At 48.3% G+C, this 14,275-nt stretch overlaps 1 protein-coding gene across 1 annotated transcript; it reads left to right on the forward strand.

The window, feature by feature from the left end:
- The first annotated feature begins 1,263 nt into the window (after positions 1-1,263).
- Positions 1,264-7,115, forward strand: LOC144950925 (ATP-sensitive inward rectifier potassium channel 10-like). The gene is made up of 4 exons (XM_078881104.1): positions 1,264-1,373; positions 3,250-3,541; positions 5,302-5,972; positions 6,865-7,115. Exons 2-4 carry the CDS (start codon positions 3,273-3,275, stop codon positions 7,017-7,019), a joined length of 1,095 nt encoding a protein of 364 aa, XP_078737230.1. The 5' UTR covers positions 1,264-1,373; positions 3,250-3,272; the 3' UTR covers positions 7,020-7,115.
- Positions 7,116-14,275: the final 7,160 nt, after the last annotated feature.

The following is a 14,275-nucleotide window of genomic DNA, read 5'->3' on the forward strand; positions in this document are numbered from 1 at the left end:
GTCTGGAGACTCCGACTTTCTCTGTGTAAACGAAGGGCATTATTATAACTACTACCACTAACTGGCCAAACATCAAAGCAATTCCCCTGGATAGGTGTTAGACTCTGCACAGTATAAGGCTTTTAAGTAAAACGGTGGCGCAGTGGTTAGCGCACTGCGCGATGAACCCGGTGACGATATCAGTTACATTCCAGGCCACGGCTCACATCAGTGGCGATTGATATCCGAACCGGTCCTACGTGAGTCCCGACACCTTGATAAACCCACACTAACCAGCGTAGCCTGACACGTTTATTACAATATGGGTGCGTCACAAATGTAAGTGGCTTTGCTGTTGCTGTGAAACTCGGTTCAAGACAAAGACACCCCATATAGCCTTTAACAGACTGCTGCCGCAAATGCTGTCAGTGAGCACCTATTAAGGCCGTCACGGCATACAATGCGGTGGGAAGGCCAGCACCACATCTGCCTGTCTCCCCAATGCTGATTTTTACACACCGCACCCCCAGGTGCTCATTTTAAGGCTGAGTCGACCGCGTGGAAGCCCAAGACCGGTTGGTCCGTGAGTGGAAATGGAACTCGGGTGAACGGGTTTGGTGGAGCAGTCCCGCTCCCCATGCTGTCAAAACCTGACATTGACCAACACCGCAAGAGGAGGTACATTTGTGACGCACCCATATTATCAATGTATTGACAATGATAATTTAATAATGATTTATACTTCTAAGGCCCCTTTCACCCGGAGATCACAAAGCACGGGACAAAGCACACGAACGTGTAGGCTCACAGCAATCAGATCCATCCCCAAAACACAGGATTAAAAAAATAAAAATCCCTTCCAAATAAGTGCCTCTTACGGCACGATTTGAACAAAATGAGGGATTTAAATAGGCTTTGCCTCGGTAAAGAGAGATTATGTGTATATGTATTTGCTATTAACTATAAACATTGTTAACGAAGCCCCCCAAAACAAACCAGATCAAGAGTGACTTGCCCTTGTGCAAGGAACGTCATTTGCCCTGTGTTTACCCAACACAGAGTTGTGGCGAGCCACAGGACTCGTTTGGGTGGGTCCTTGCGTGCCAAACCGAGGCCAGCAATGTGGCCCTTTCCGCTTAAATCCAGCAACGGCGTCACTCCTCCAAAAGGTGGTATGAACTGGTCACACCGTACAAAAGACTAACAGAGGGATGTTCGTCAAAACATATATATACCGGCTTACTCTTGATAAGTGCATTCGGTATGTTGCGGAGCTGACATTTGGCTGTGGGGTTTTTATCAAGGAGTCGGAGTTTGGCGTTCAGAGGTAGTGGAGTCAGTGGCAGAGAGTGCTGTGTGTGGGATCCCCCATCAAAGAGCGCATTGTGTTTGAAGTAAGTGCCTCAATTATATCATAACTGCGCTAAATTACCTTCTCGTATTTTGTACAATGTGTTTGTATTTTGTACAATGTGTTTGTTTACTCGGCAATGTTTCCGTCGAGCCAGCCTATTTTAAGGGTCATTTGTCTAGTTCCCGTTGGCAGTATTTTATTATTATTTAGTGTGGCCATTGGTTTTGATTAGCGCTGTTATTGTATTGTTGCGATGAACAAAACAAATAGCTTTGAAAGTAAGCTCCCGTTCCATTGCGCACGCCGCACAACGTCGTATGTCCCATTCGCTGGGTGGGGGGCTGAGGTAGAGGCGGATATTCGAAAAGGTCGATTATGTAAACATCTGTATGGATGACAGTAATATTATGCACAAATTAGATTTAAGTAAGCTTAACCTGTGATAACTTGCTTTTTTAATATTTGCATTACGTCCATTGTTGTTTGCCACGAGATAATTATCCCATTATAGGTGGAACCAATCATGTCAACTAAATTAAACACTGCACTGGGTGTTGGCAGTTTATTGGCCAGAGTGGAAATATGACATTTGTACAGCATATATACAATTAATTGGAGGACAATAGGAATTTCATGGCAGAGTATCCAGAATATAATGTGGCAAAAGGGAATAATGGTCACGTGTTAACCAAGAGGAGGAGGCGGCTGTCATAATTTGGGACTCGTGTGCAGGGCGGAGGAGGAAGAGGGCAGGTGACCAAGACGGGCATTGCAGTGGCCCCCCAGAGGTTGGCAGTCAAGGAAGGGGAAGACCTGAAGCCAGACGTTGGGGCACTTTGCGGGAGCTGACCTGTTGATCAAGGAAGGGGGAGACCTAAAGCCAAACGTTGAGGCACTTTGTGAGAGCTGACCTGCTGACCGAGGAAGGGGAAGATCTAAAGCCAGAGGTTGGGGCACTTTATGGGAGCTGACCGGCTGATCAAGGAAGGGGAAGACCTGAAGCCAAACGTTGAGGCACTTATTAGAGCTCAACTGCTGCTGCTGTGGTACACGGACGTGTCAAATGCGCAAACAGTTGTGGGGTCTGAGAAAATGAGATCAATGGCAGGACGTGGTGGCATTAATGGCTGGGATGACCACTTGCGTTTTAACCTTCGACCTTGTTGGAGGAAACCCGGGTACCCAAAGAGTGTAAAGTGTACACTTTGCTAGGGGGCATTAGTATAGTTATACGAATGCAGCAGCCGATGACCCAATTCAAACAAATGCACCCTATATCATCAGATCTAGAAGATAACCAGGATTGAACCTAGGTCGTGCTGGTTTGGTGAACACGATGCATGTCAAGTTGTTATAGATTGCTCTGAGGCTACGAGGTGGGAATGCACATGACTGTGCAGAACTATCCATTGTCGTGCTGTACTTTCTATGCTCTCACGTCTATGCTGCATCCCCCTTCACCAACTGGCACTAACCAGCGTGGTGAAGTATAGTCAAACAACCCACGTGACCTACGTCAGGCCTTCACCCAGCCGTGGATTGACAAAGGGATATCATTTAATTTCAACATTATTATTTTAGGAGTATTGTACGCAAGTTGTGGAAACTTCATCCTATAATCTGCGCTTTCTATGGACTTAACCCGAATGACTAATTGTGGTGTACTCATCGATAATTGTTGGGTGGACAGAGGCGTACGGCGAGGGAGGTGGTCACGGAACGTGCACCATCGCTTTAAATTCCACGCCGGAGAGGGAATCGAATCGGTGGATTCTGGATTGCAAGTCAAGTGCGCTTACCCTTAACACCACCACAGGTGCATAGTCAACCCCATGTCAACACAGATATAAGAGGAGAGGTTTCTCCACTATTGGTACGTTTATCGAGTAACATTGTGCTTTTCTTTAAAATTTCAGGACATTGAATAGCGGAGCAGAAGATGAAGCGGAGGACCACCTCGGCTGTGCCCACCGTGTCGGCGCTAGTGGACGGATCGGGCCCTCCAGGGGCCGCTGCAGAGTCGCGGAGGCCCAAGCGACTCATCAACAAGGACGGCTCGAGCAACGTGGCCATCGCCAACATTCACGCGCACTGCTGGGAGTACTGCCGCGACACGTGGACCTCCCTGCTCGAGATGGCCTGGGTCTGCAAGCTGCTGCTCTTCCTGTCACTGACGCTGGGCATCGTCGGCCTCTTTGGCCTCCTGTGGTGCGTCCCAGGAGCGTTAAAAGTGCCTCGCTCACGGGGGCAGCACACTTGGCGGCCGGCGGCCAGGCCTGACTTTTTGACTCGAGGGCATTTTTCCCTGGTCTCATTCCTGGCCTCGGCCTCGTGGTTGTTTCTCAGTCCCAGGACTTCGAGGACTTGGATCTTGTTTCAAACCGGTTCTGGTGTCATTTCTCCATCATCGTAATTTTCACAACATTGCAAAATGTTGACCAATTTCTGATTTTAATACAAAAAGCGTTTTTCTCCCGCCAAATATTAAATTGTGAGGTTAATTAGACGTAACTTATCGGATTTGTTATAAAGTGTTTGGCAGTTAGCGTACGAGCTTTGCTCATGAGCCAATCGGCCAGCAAAGATGCGGCCTTGACGCTGGCCCCGACGTAAAAAGGCCTCGGCCTTATGGCTCTTTTAGTCTCGGACCTCAGCCTTGGCCTCACGGCCCTGCATCCAAGGCTGGCATCATCTCATCTACTCGATGGGGCTGGGTGTTTGGCACAGGGTTTATGCTCATGTTGAGCCACTTTGCGGCGTTTGGTTCACACTCTGTAGAGCTCCGTGAAGTTTTGAAGGCCCACTGCAGGGCAGAGACGTCATGACCAAGATCGTGCGGCTGGGTTTCTCTCAGAGAGTTTGTCTCAACCACTGGCCATCATCCATTCTCGTAATGCGTCCAAACTAGCTCGCTTACCTTCTTTAACCTCGAATATTAGTTGAGCGGTAGTGGCTATGCATAGGTGTAATCCAGCACTGTCTATGTAAAGGTTGGTGGGTTACGCAGCTGTTGTGAAACTTCATTCCCGTGGGCTTCAGGGTGCGATATCTTGGCTTGCCAGAAGAATGCGGTACAGCAAAGTGCAGACTAATATAATCTGTTCCATCTGTACGGGATAGAATGTTGCCCCCTTGAATCCGTGGGGGGGTTTTTCCAGGTGCTCCAGCTTCTTCCCACGTGTAAACACTCAGTAATTGGCTGAAAATATCTTCATATTTAGAGGACCACAGAGCTTGGAAAATGGATTGGAGCGCCGGCTCACCGCCTGGCTGCCGCCTTCTCACTTGCTGTGGTTCCTCCTCACGTCTCCGGGTCATCCTCTCCCTGCAAGAGTGAGCGAATAGTGTGCGGAATTTAACATTATTACGTATCTTGTGTATCATATGGAATCCACGTGTTCGTCTTCCTGCCTTGCAGTGTAATTCCAAGTGTGTACTTCGCTAGCTTTTGTTTAGATTTCGTTGTCGTTATCAAAGCTTTTCATCCATATTGCCTTGCAGCCTAGTCGGTAATATGCACTGATTGGATGTGTTATTATTGCGTCACATTTTCTTTGTTACTTTTCATGATCTATTTCAGTTTTCCGAAAGTGTTCCATCCCATCGTACTCTGCAAGTGCACGATGGAATGGAACACAATTCGTTAAATCATTATCCTGTTGTATTTTCCACTTATGTCCCTCCCATACCGATTTCTAGTCATCAAACCTGTTGTAAATGACTTTTGTTTTGTGTTAAGTTCACAAATAAGAACACTGCGCTATGAACCCGGTGACCAGAATATTTTTTCCCCCCCATGGCTAACCTTAGTGGTGAGTAATATCCTCTCCCCCCCTCACCAACCCCCACGAATAATGATCAAGCAGCCCCCATAACCAACCAGAACCTGGGGAGGGCCTCATCCAGCCAACAGATTGCAAATCACGTCGATCTTAACAACGACAAACGCGATGTTTCCTCTGCGGCAGGTACGCACTGGCATTGCACCACGGCGACCTGACGCGCCCACCCACAGACGCAGAAGCCGGCGCCGCCGCCCCCTGCGTGATCAACATCGTGTCCTTCGGCTCGGCCTTCCTCTTCTCCCTGGAGACTCACGCCACCATCGGCTTTGGCGTGCGGCGCGTCACCGACGCGTGCCCTGCCGCCGCCCTCCTCCTCACGCTGCAGATGCTGGTGTCGGCCGCAACGGACGCCCTCGTCGCCGGCGTCATTCTCGCGCGCCTCGCGCGCCCATCGAGGCGCGCTGGCACCGTGCGCTTCGCCTCCCGCGCGCTCGTCGTGCGGCCGCCGAACTCCGAGCGAGGCGCGAGCGGCGCCCCCCGGCTGCTCATACGCGTGGCCGACGCGAGGCCCTGCTGCCTCGTCGGGTGCTCCGTGTCGGGGCGGCTCCTGCGCGTGTCGCCGGCGAGCGGGGCCGACGGCGGATGCGGCGACGGGCGCTTCGTGACCCTCGCGCAACGCGGCGTCGAGTTCACGGTGGACCGCGGCGGACGGCAGCCGTTCCTGACGCTGCCCGCCACGCTCACCCATGTGCTCGATGGGCGGAGCCCCCTGCACGGGCTAACAGAGGGCGGCCTCCCCGACGGGCAGCCGTTCGAGATAATCGTCGCGCTCACGGGCGTCGCAGACTCCACAGGTAGAAAGCGTCAACTCTCGATTATGGCGGGGTGATGGAAGATGGGCCGGAGGTGGGGGGGCTAGGGGACCGTAGCATAGTCGGTTTGAAGTTCAAAATACGCAATCGCATCACTTCCCACACCACCTGTTCCGTGAAGCTGAGCTGTTGGTGTGAGACATCCAGGTGTGTGGGATTTTTTATTCACTTTCACAAAAAAAAATCTTGATAGGATTCACAGCAAAAGTTAAAATCGTGCAAGGATTCACAAGTGGCCAGCTTCCCGTAACAGTCCGGTTCTCGGCGTGTAGCTGATGCAGTTGTGAATATCGGACGAATATCCAACTTTACCACGCTGGAAAAGGGTGGCCCGGATGAAGCGAAGACGCAGATAGTGCCAACCGCGTGTACACAAGCCTTCTCTGGTTCTCATTGTAACCACGTGTTGTTCCGCACGATGTAACAATGAGTGACGTTGAACAATAGGGTGTGCGCGTTTAACCGACGCAACGGAGCCAGTAAAGCTGCACGCGTGGGATTTCCGCAGCTGCTCTTCCCTAGATGGAGAGAGTTGATTGGCCACCATAGCCATTCTCGAGCCGAGCTGATGGGAGGGTAAAGAAGTAGTAGATGGAGGTGTGGATGTGTGAAACGGTGACGCAGTGGTTAGCAGCACTGCACGATGAATCACACCACCTGAGTTCAATTCCCGGCCATGGCTAACATCAGTGGCCTTCATCCAGCAGCGGATTGACAAATGACTGTGCGTTTTCCAAGATGCATAAATAATTTGACATTGCTTCATCTAAAATGGCGTTACTCAGATAACACAACTGGGATATAATTGCTGATCATATATGCACACACACGTTGCTACACGTATTGATATTTGTGTTTGTTTTTGATTGCACAGGTGCAGTCTGTCAAGCCCGTACATCCTACCTGCCCTCAGAGATCCTGTGGGACCATACCTTCTCACCCACCATGTCCCTCCTGGCACAAGGAGGCTTTCGGGTGGACTTGACTCAGTTTGACAAGGTCTTGCCATTGCCTCATTTTCAAGTATAGAGCTTCATGATTTAACTCTGCAGAGGCAGAATGAAGGTATTAGAGCCTTAGAGAGAGTGACTAATATTCTCGAGAAGGTAAGGGAGGTGAGACCTAGTTTATTTGGGCACGTGTTTGAGAAAAGAGATTAAGAAGGTGCAATGAGAAAGGCTCTGGAGATGCCATCGGTGCAGGTCATAAGACATAGATGGAGACCGAGGATGATATGGGAGGACGCGGTGGAACGAGAGAGTGGAGGTGACATGAGAAGAAGCGCAGAGTTGAAGCACGTGCATAAAGAAAATGTCCCTGCAATAATGGGACCTCTGGCTGAGGATAAGAAAATATTGGCTCAGCAGAGATCACCTTTCATAATTCCAGGGCCTTCCAAAAACTAAACAAAAAATCAACGTGGAATCTTACTTATCTGATCGTGGTGCAATGTGCACCTCCAGTTTCTAGCTGAGAAAATTCCTAATTCCTATGGCGGGTAGAAAGTCTTTCCATAAGACAAACACTCTTTACTGCCTGACAAAGCAATACTCATCGGGGGATGAACCCCACCGACCGACTTGAATTTGAACGCGTCACCTTTCAACTGTGAATCCAGTGCTCGACGAACTGAACCACGCAGGCAGATAAAATCCAGCAGTCATGTTCACACTACTCATTGCTGTGCCCGTTAAATACTGTACCTTATTCTATGGATCACGACGCAACTTTTGACCCCTGTCATTTAAAGGGGTGCGTCATACAAGCATGTGTGGTATTAGGGAGTGGAGGCGCAGGGGGTAGTGTGCTGCACTCCGAACCCGGTCAGCCGAGTTCGATTCCCTCTCTCGGACGATACCAGTGACGATTATCTGAACCAGTCATGGGCCTCCCCAAAGTCGGCTCAGCCGCAAATGATTACCTGGTGCGGTGTGTAAACATCAGCACCAGGGAGGCAAAGGCGGCCATGCGTGGTGCTGGCCACCCACCCCTAGTGTGCTGTACTCGCAAACACCACTTGTCCTAACAGCCTGTTAAGGCTGTATGGGGGATATTTGTCTGACCAAATCTGTATAAATGTATTGACACAGCGTAAAAGTTAGGGGTGAGTCTTACTTTAAGGAGCGTCTTATAATCAGGAGAATACAGTCCGTCTCTCAGTCTGAGAATACTTGACATGTTTCCACGGAAGCTAACAAAACACTAAACCCAACTGTCGGCAAACGTAACCACAGAGTTTGCTAATGCTAATAAGTATGTGCAGCTTTAAGGCAGGTTTGGCAATAAAATATTTTCTAATATAAATAAATAGTTATATACTCTACATCAGTGCACGTGTGAGGATGTGTGTGTGTGTGTGCGTTTGTTCGTTTCTTCTTCCGCGCAGTGTTTAAATAATATACCAACCGCCGAACGAAATGGAGGCTCCCTTAATGGACTGGTTAGCCAACTTGCTTCGACGTTTTCCAACAAGGGAAGCCCCGCCGATGGTGAAGGAAGGTTGCCTGTCGACATTGTGAAGGAATTTCATGGGACAACCGAGAGCTGTGTGGAGTAGAGAAGAGGTTTCACCAGGACTAGAAAAAGGCCATAATTGCGCCACGACATTAAGTAAACACGACACGTTCGTCAATAACACTGTGTGGTCTTAAACGGAACAAGTACGTACAGTAGTAGGCGACGTTTCGGGCAATGGCCCTTCTCAACTCATAGAGAGGCCAGAGAGAGAGAGATAAGCCAGAGAGGTAGAGTGGATAAGAGTTTAACTCTTAAGAGCTGATCCCTTATCCACTCTCATACCTGTCAACCCATGCGATTTACATGTATTCTTGTACAGGGAAATTTAGTTTTCAGGTCCATACGGCGTACAACCGTTTCAATACGGGCAAAACATGTATTTGTGTGTCTATTTCTTTGTGTTTCTCCCCATATGATGGGACTTTGTAGGATGAACGTTGAGATTTATAAGGGCACGGGGTGATCAATAAAGTCTGAATTGGTCTGTAATAAGGTAGGGCACTGATATGGGGTTGACAGGTATGCACTCTACCTCTCTGGCCTCTCGTACCTGGAACGTCGCCTGTTATATGCTTTTTATTTTTAAGGTCACAGTGCTGTTGACGAATGTGTTGAGTATTTTATTGTTTATGCTTGTGCACCACTGCCAACGTTGCAGTATAACCAAACAATTTGTTTCAACGAAGCTAAAACTATCATGGGGACCTTTTTTTGCCAGTATAAAAGTATGAAAAATAAGAATAGATTTTACCCTATCTGCCAATAAAACAGGAGGTGTTAAGATGTTCAAACACCAAATAGAAACCTTTTGCAAGGAATCGAGTGTGCATTAACGAACGTAATTGTGGTGAACATGCAAACAAACATTCTTTCATAATATATGGCATTGTCTTTTAAACTGATTGGCGTACACTAGAGACAACATACTTCTTTAGGGCCTAGTCTCACCAGCGTCAGACCAGAGAACACCAAAAGGCGAACAGTACAAGGACAATGCACTATGAGGGCATTCATAGCTCGGGGTGAGCAGCTACAAAATGGGACCCTTTTTCAAGTATCAAAGTATGAAAAATAAAAAAAGGTGTTAGGGGCTGTCCATAAATGACGTCACGCGATTTTGGACGATTTTTGACCCCCCCCCCCCTCTAGTCACACAGCGTCACAAAAAGTCAGACCCCCTCCCCCCTCAAATATGACGTCACAAAGCTCTGCCCCCCCCAAAAAAAAAATAAAACATGCTTCAAATCGCTTTAAACTATTGTCATTGTAGTGCGTATTTAATGTGGCGCTGCACTGTGATGTTGTAGGAGAAAACATTTATTAAAAAGTATATTTCATTAAGTAGAACGTGTTGTCTAGATTTATTTAAAGTTGAGAATTGTGATTGTGATGTCACATTTCTCAACCCCCCCCCCCCCCTTCGTCACACATCGTCACAAATGTCTGACGCCCCCCCCCCCCCCAGGTGCGTGATGTCATTTATGGACGGCCCCTTACCCTTTATGGCAATACAACAGGTGTTAAGCTGTTCAAACAACACATATATACCTTTTGCAAGGAATCAAGTCTGTATTAAAAAATATCTGATGATATAGCTGCTCACGCCGAGCTATATATGCTACGATACGTGCATTGGCATTGTACTGTTGACCTTTTGGCGTTCTCTGTTCTGACACTGGTGAGACTAGGCCATAAATAAGGCTGTCTCTGGTGTAGGCCAATCAGTTTAAAGATAAATGCCCATATATTATCAGAGCACGTTTATTTGCATGTTCACCACAAGTACGTGTGGTTAATGCAGTAACGTGATTCCTTGCGAAATGTTTCTATTTGGTGTTTGAACATCTTAACACCTCCTGTTTTATTGCCAGAAAAAGGGTAAAACCTATTCTTACTTTCTTCAAAAGCTAAAACGGTTTACTTTTAACCTCATCAAGTTTAGCTGATTAACGGAAGCATGTTACAAAGGAGATACCTTTAATCCGTGTATTGGTAGTTAAATTTTAACGTGCCATTTAATTGAGGGACTTTGTGTTGTCGTCTTGGTGTGGTCTGTGACCGTTGTTGTTTTGCTGCCTTGCCCAAGCTTGCATTTAGTGTTTAAACATCGGACTTGTATACGTTTATTTATTTTCTTACCTTTGTATCTATTTTGCACTGTTTTTATATTGTTTTTGTAACTTGCTGGCCCAACCCTGTGAAATTTAGCTTCATAGCTCATCACTCTTCCAGTATAAATACAAATTACGCTTATGCTGCCATCTAGTGGTTATGTTAAAGTTTTAACGTTGCTTTCATTTAACCGCGCGATAACTCGATAGGCCAGGATGTCTCATTCGCAAGAGTGAAGAGCTCACCGAACCGACAAAAGACAAACTAGTAAAGTCAAACTCTTTGGTTCTTTCGGTAAATTCACGTAGGTAGAAAATAAAATAAATCACGATGTTTCGGGCGCAACACAAGCATCCATCATCAGGTGGGAAAGCATGGTCTGCTGCTGAGGCAGACTGTTTTAAAAAGGTTTGAAATGGGTATAGCCCAAGGGTCATAAAGAAGTGGCCGGGGCTAGTGATGTTAATGTGAGAAATGAACATGTAACTGTAAGATAGGAGGAGAGCGGCCTCCTGGACTAGGGCACGGAAGTGGCTATGTTAATGTGGGGGATTAGCATGATGTTAATGTGAGAAATTAGAGGGCATGGAAGTGTCTATGTTAATGTTAGGGATTAGCATGATGTTAATGTGAGAAATTAGAGGGCATGGAAGTGTTAATGTGAGGGATTAGCATGATGTTAATGTGATAAATTAGAGGGCACGTAAGTGGCTAATTCAGATTCCAAAGAACACAGGATGAGATGTTACTATCCTTTGTGCAAGCACTTCCAAGAGTTCATGAACAGTGAGCCTGGTGAAATTTGGGGAGCGCATCGTCAGTAGTGAACCTTTGGTTCCTAGGGTGTTTCGGCCTTTCATACTATACACCCTCCCCAAAGGCGGCCAGCGACAGGGTGATCAATCCTACGCTTGCGTCCCATTCCCAATTAGTCATAGGAGTTGCCTTGTTGTTGATAGCCAACGCATTGTTGACTGCATACCTCCTGGCCCTCTCACTTTGGGGCCCAGCTGGGGTCTTTCCTCTTCATCCAGAGCCACTGATTGCTGCCTTCTGCCGCCTCCGATACAGCTCTGATTGCCGAACACTGGCTCTGGCCCTTAATTCCCAGGTCTCTAAGCAGTCTGGTTGTAGATGTTGCCACAAAACCTCTGCAGCCCACCTCCACTGGTCGGACTTCTGTGTTCCAGCCATGATGCCGTGCTTCGGCAGCTAGATCGGCATAGCGCAGATGTTTTCGCTCATAAGCCTCATCTACTGAGTCCTCCCAGGGTACTGTGAGCTCAATGATGAAGACCTTCTTGAGCGAACGGGACCAGAGCACCATGTCAGGTCTTAGGGTGGTGGTTGCGATCTCCGGAGGAAACACAAGTTGCCGGCCAATGTCAGCTAGCATTTTTCAGTCGCGGGCCAAGCGCAGCTGGTCTCGCTCTATTGGTGTAGAGCCGCTCTTTGGTGGTTTAGCCCCTTCGCAGACAAAGGTCGTCCGTAAGGGGTGTGATGCTGCTGGGGGTGGTAGGGAGTTGGTGGCAGCTCGCTTGTCCTCCAGGGCGGACGCAAGGTTTTTAAGGACTTGGTTGTGATGCCAAGTGTAGCGTCCTTGGGTGAGGCTTGTTTTACACCCTGTGAGAATGTGCCTGAGGTTGGCTGGCATGGAACAGAGGGCACAGTCCGGATCTTCACCATACCATTGGTGAAGATTAACTGGTGTTGGAAGGACGTCATATGTTGCTCTGATGGAAAAGCTCAACCGCCTCGCTTCCATGGCCCACAGATCCTTGCAGTTGATCTTCCTCTTCTCCACACTGTCCCATCGAGTCCACTGTCCCTGTTTGGCAAGAGAGACTGACTTGGCCCACCTTGCAGCCTCCTCCTGATGGCGTACTTCCTGCACTACCATCTTCCGCCGCTCTGGTTCAGTGGCCTTACTCCAAGCAGCACGGCTAGTTAGCCCAAGGCCTCCTCTCCCTTGCTGAACATGACCCACAATGTCAGCATGTCTGAGGGCTGCTGTTGCCTCCTGGACTGCTTTTCCTGGCCTCCATTTGCGCCCAGTTGCCAAGGTCGGCGCGTTGTTGCTCACCACTGGGTCTCGAGATTCATTCAGTGTCATCTGGAGCCTGGTTTTTGCACACTTGAATTCCTCGGTTAGACTGGTGAGGGGCAGCTTGAGGACACCATCTCCATAGAGGCCTATGGTGGTAAGGCATCGTGGAACTCCGAGCCACTTTTTTAAGTAGCTCGTGACTCCTCTTTCCATCTTCTCACTGTTGAGATTGGACCCTCATACACTGCTAGGGGCCACAACACCCGGGGTAGGAGACCAAACTGCAGACACCAGGCCTTTAACTTTCCAGGTAGCTGGGTGTTGTCGATGGACTGTAGGCTACTACTGATGTCTTTGCGCAGCTGTTGCACCTGGTCTTTGTCCTTCAGGCTTGCATCATACCACCTTCCAAGGCTTTTTACCGGCTGCTCAGACACTGTTGGGATTTGGTCATCTCCGATGAAGAATTTCAGGTCACAGAGTACTCCCTTCACAATCGAGATGCTGCGTGACTTGGATGGTTTAATCTTCATACGGGCCCAGCTGATGTTCTCCTCGAGTTTTCTGAGCAGTCTCCTGGTGCATGGGACAGTGGTGGTCAATGTTGTAATGTCGTCCATGTAGGCTCTGAATGGAGGGAGGCGAAAACCAGAGTCGACTCGCTGTCCACCAGCAACCCATTTTGAGGATCTGATGATAACCTCCATTGCCATTATGAATGCCAATGGAGAAATGGTACATCCCGCCATTATACCTACATTCAGGCATTGCCATGAGGTGGTGAACTCTGAGGTGGTGAAGCAGAACTGCAGATCCTGAAAGTACGACTTCACCAGGGTTGTGATGGTGTCCGGTATGTGGAAAAATCTGAAGGCAGACCACAGGAGTTCATGGGGTACAGAGCCAAATGCATTGGCGAGGTCGAGGAAGACTACATGGAGGTCCCTTTTCTCCACCTTGGCCATTTGGATCTGGTGCCAGATCATGCTGGAATGTTCCAAGCAGCCAGAGAACCCTGATATTCCTGCCTTCTGTACAGATGTATCGACGTACGCATTCCTTTGCAGGTACTCGGCCATCCTCTGGGCAATGACCCTAAAGAAGATTTTACCCTCGACATTCAGTAAGGAGATTGGGCGGAATTGGCTGATGTTCACTGCATCCTTCTCCTTAGGGATCAGGACCCCGCCTGCCCTACGCCACACTTTGGGTATTATCTTCTTTTGCCAAGCTGTTCTCATAAGCCTCCAGAAGAACCTCAGGACGTCTGGTGCGTTCTTATACACTTTGTACGGGACTCCATTTGGCCCCAGGGCTGATGCTATGTTAATGTGAGAGATTAGCATGATGTTAATTAGAGAAATTAGCGTGCAACTGTAGAAAAGTAGAAGAAGAGCGGCTTCCTCGATGAGGGAGTGGAACCCAACAGGTGTAATCCAAAGGGCCTGTGAGCATGAGAGTGCAATCCAAAGGCATGAGAGTACAATGTAAAGTCAAGTACACTGCAGCAATGAAGCAAGTAGAAATCAGGGCAAAAAAAACTGTGTCACGCGAGAAATGGAAAACACTCCACAAACAAATCAGTGTTCAATACATTCCCTGTTTCGTG

The sequence above is a fragment of the Lampetra fluviatilis genome, chromosome 60, assembly GCF_964198595.1.
Source record: "Lampetra fluviatilis chromosome 60, kcLamFluv1.1, whole genome shotgun sequence".
In the NCBI taxonomy this organism is placed as follows: domain Eukaryota; kingdom Metazoa; phylum Chordata; class Hyperoartia; order Petromyzontiformes; family Petromyzontidae; genus Lampetra; species Lampetra fluviatilis.

What these genes read in the sequence shown, in the direction of transcription:
- LOC144950925 (XM_078881104.1), top strand. Translation starts at nt 3,273, where the DNA reads ATGAAGCGGAGGACCACCTCGGCTGTGCCCACCGTGTCGGCGCTAGTG. An exon ending in GGCCTCTTTGGCCTCCTGTG is followed by an intron (nt 3,542 to 5,301) that starts GTGCGTCCCAGG and finishes CCTCTGCGGCAG; the next exon opens with GTACGCACTGGCATTGCACC. An exon ending in GGGCGTCGCAGACTCCACAG is followed by an intron (nt 5,973 to 6,864) that starts GTAGAAAGCGTC and finishes TTGATTGCACAG; the next exon opens with GTGCAGTCTGTCAAGCCCGT.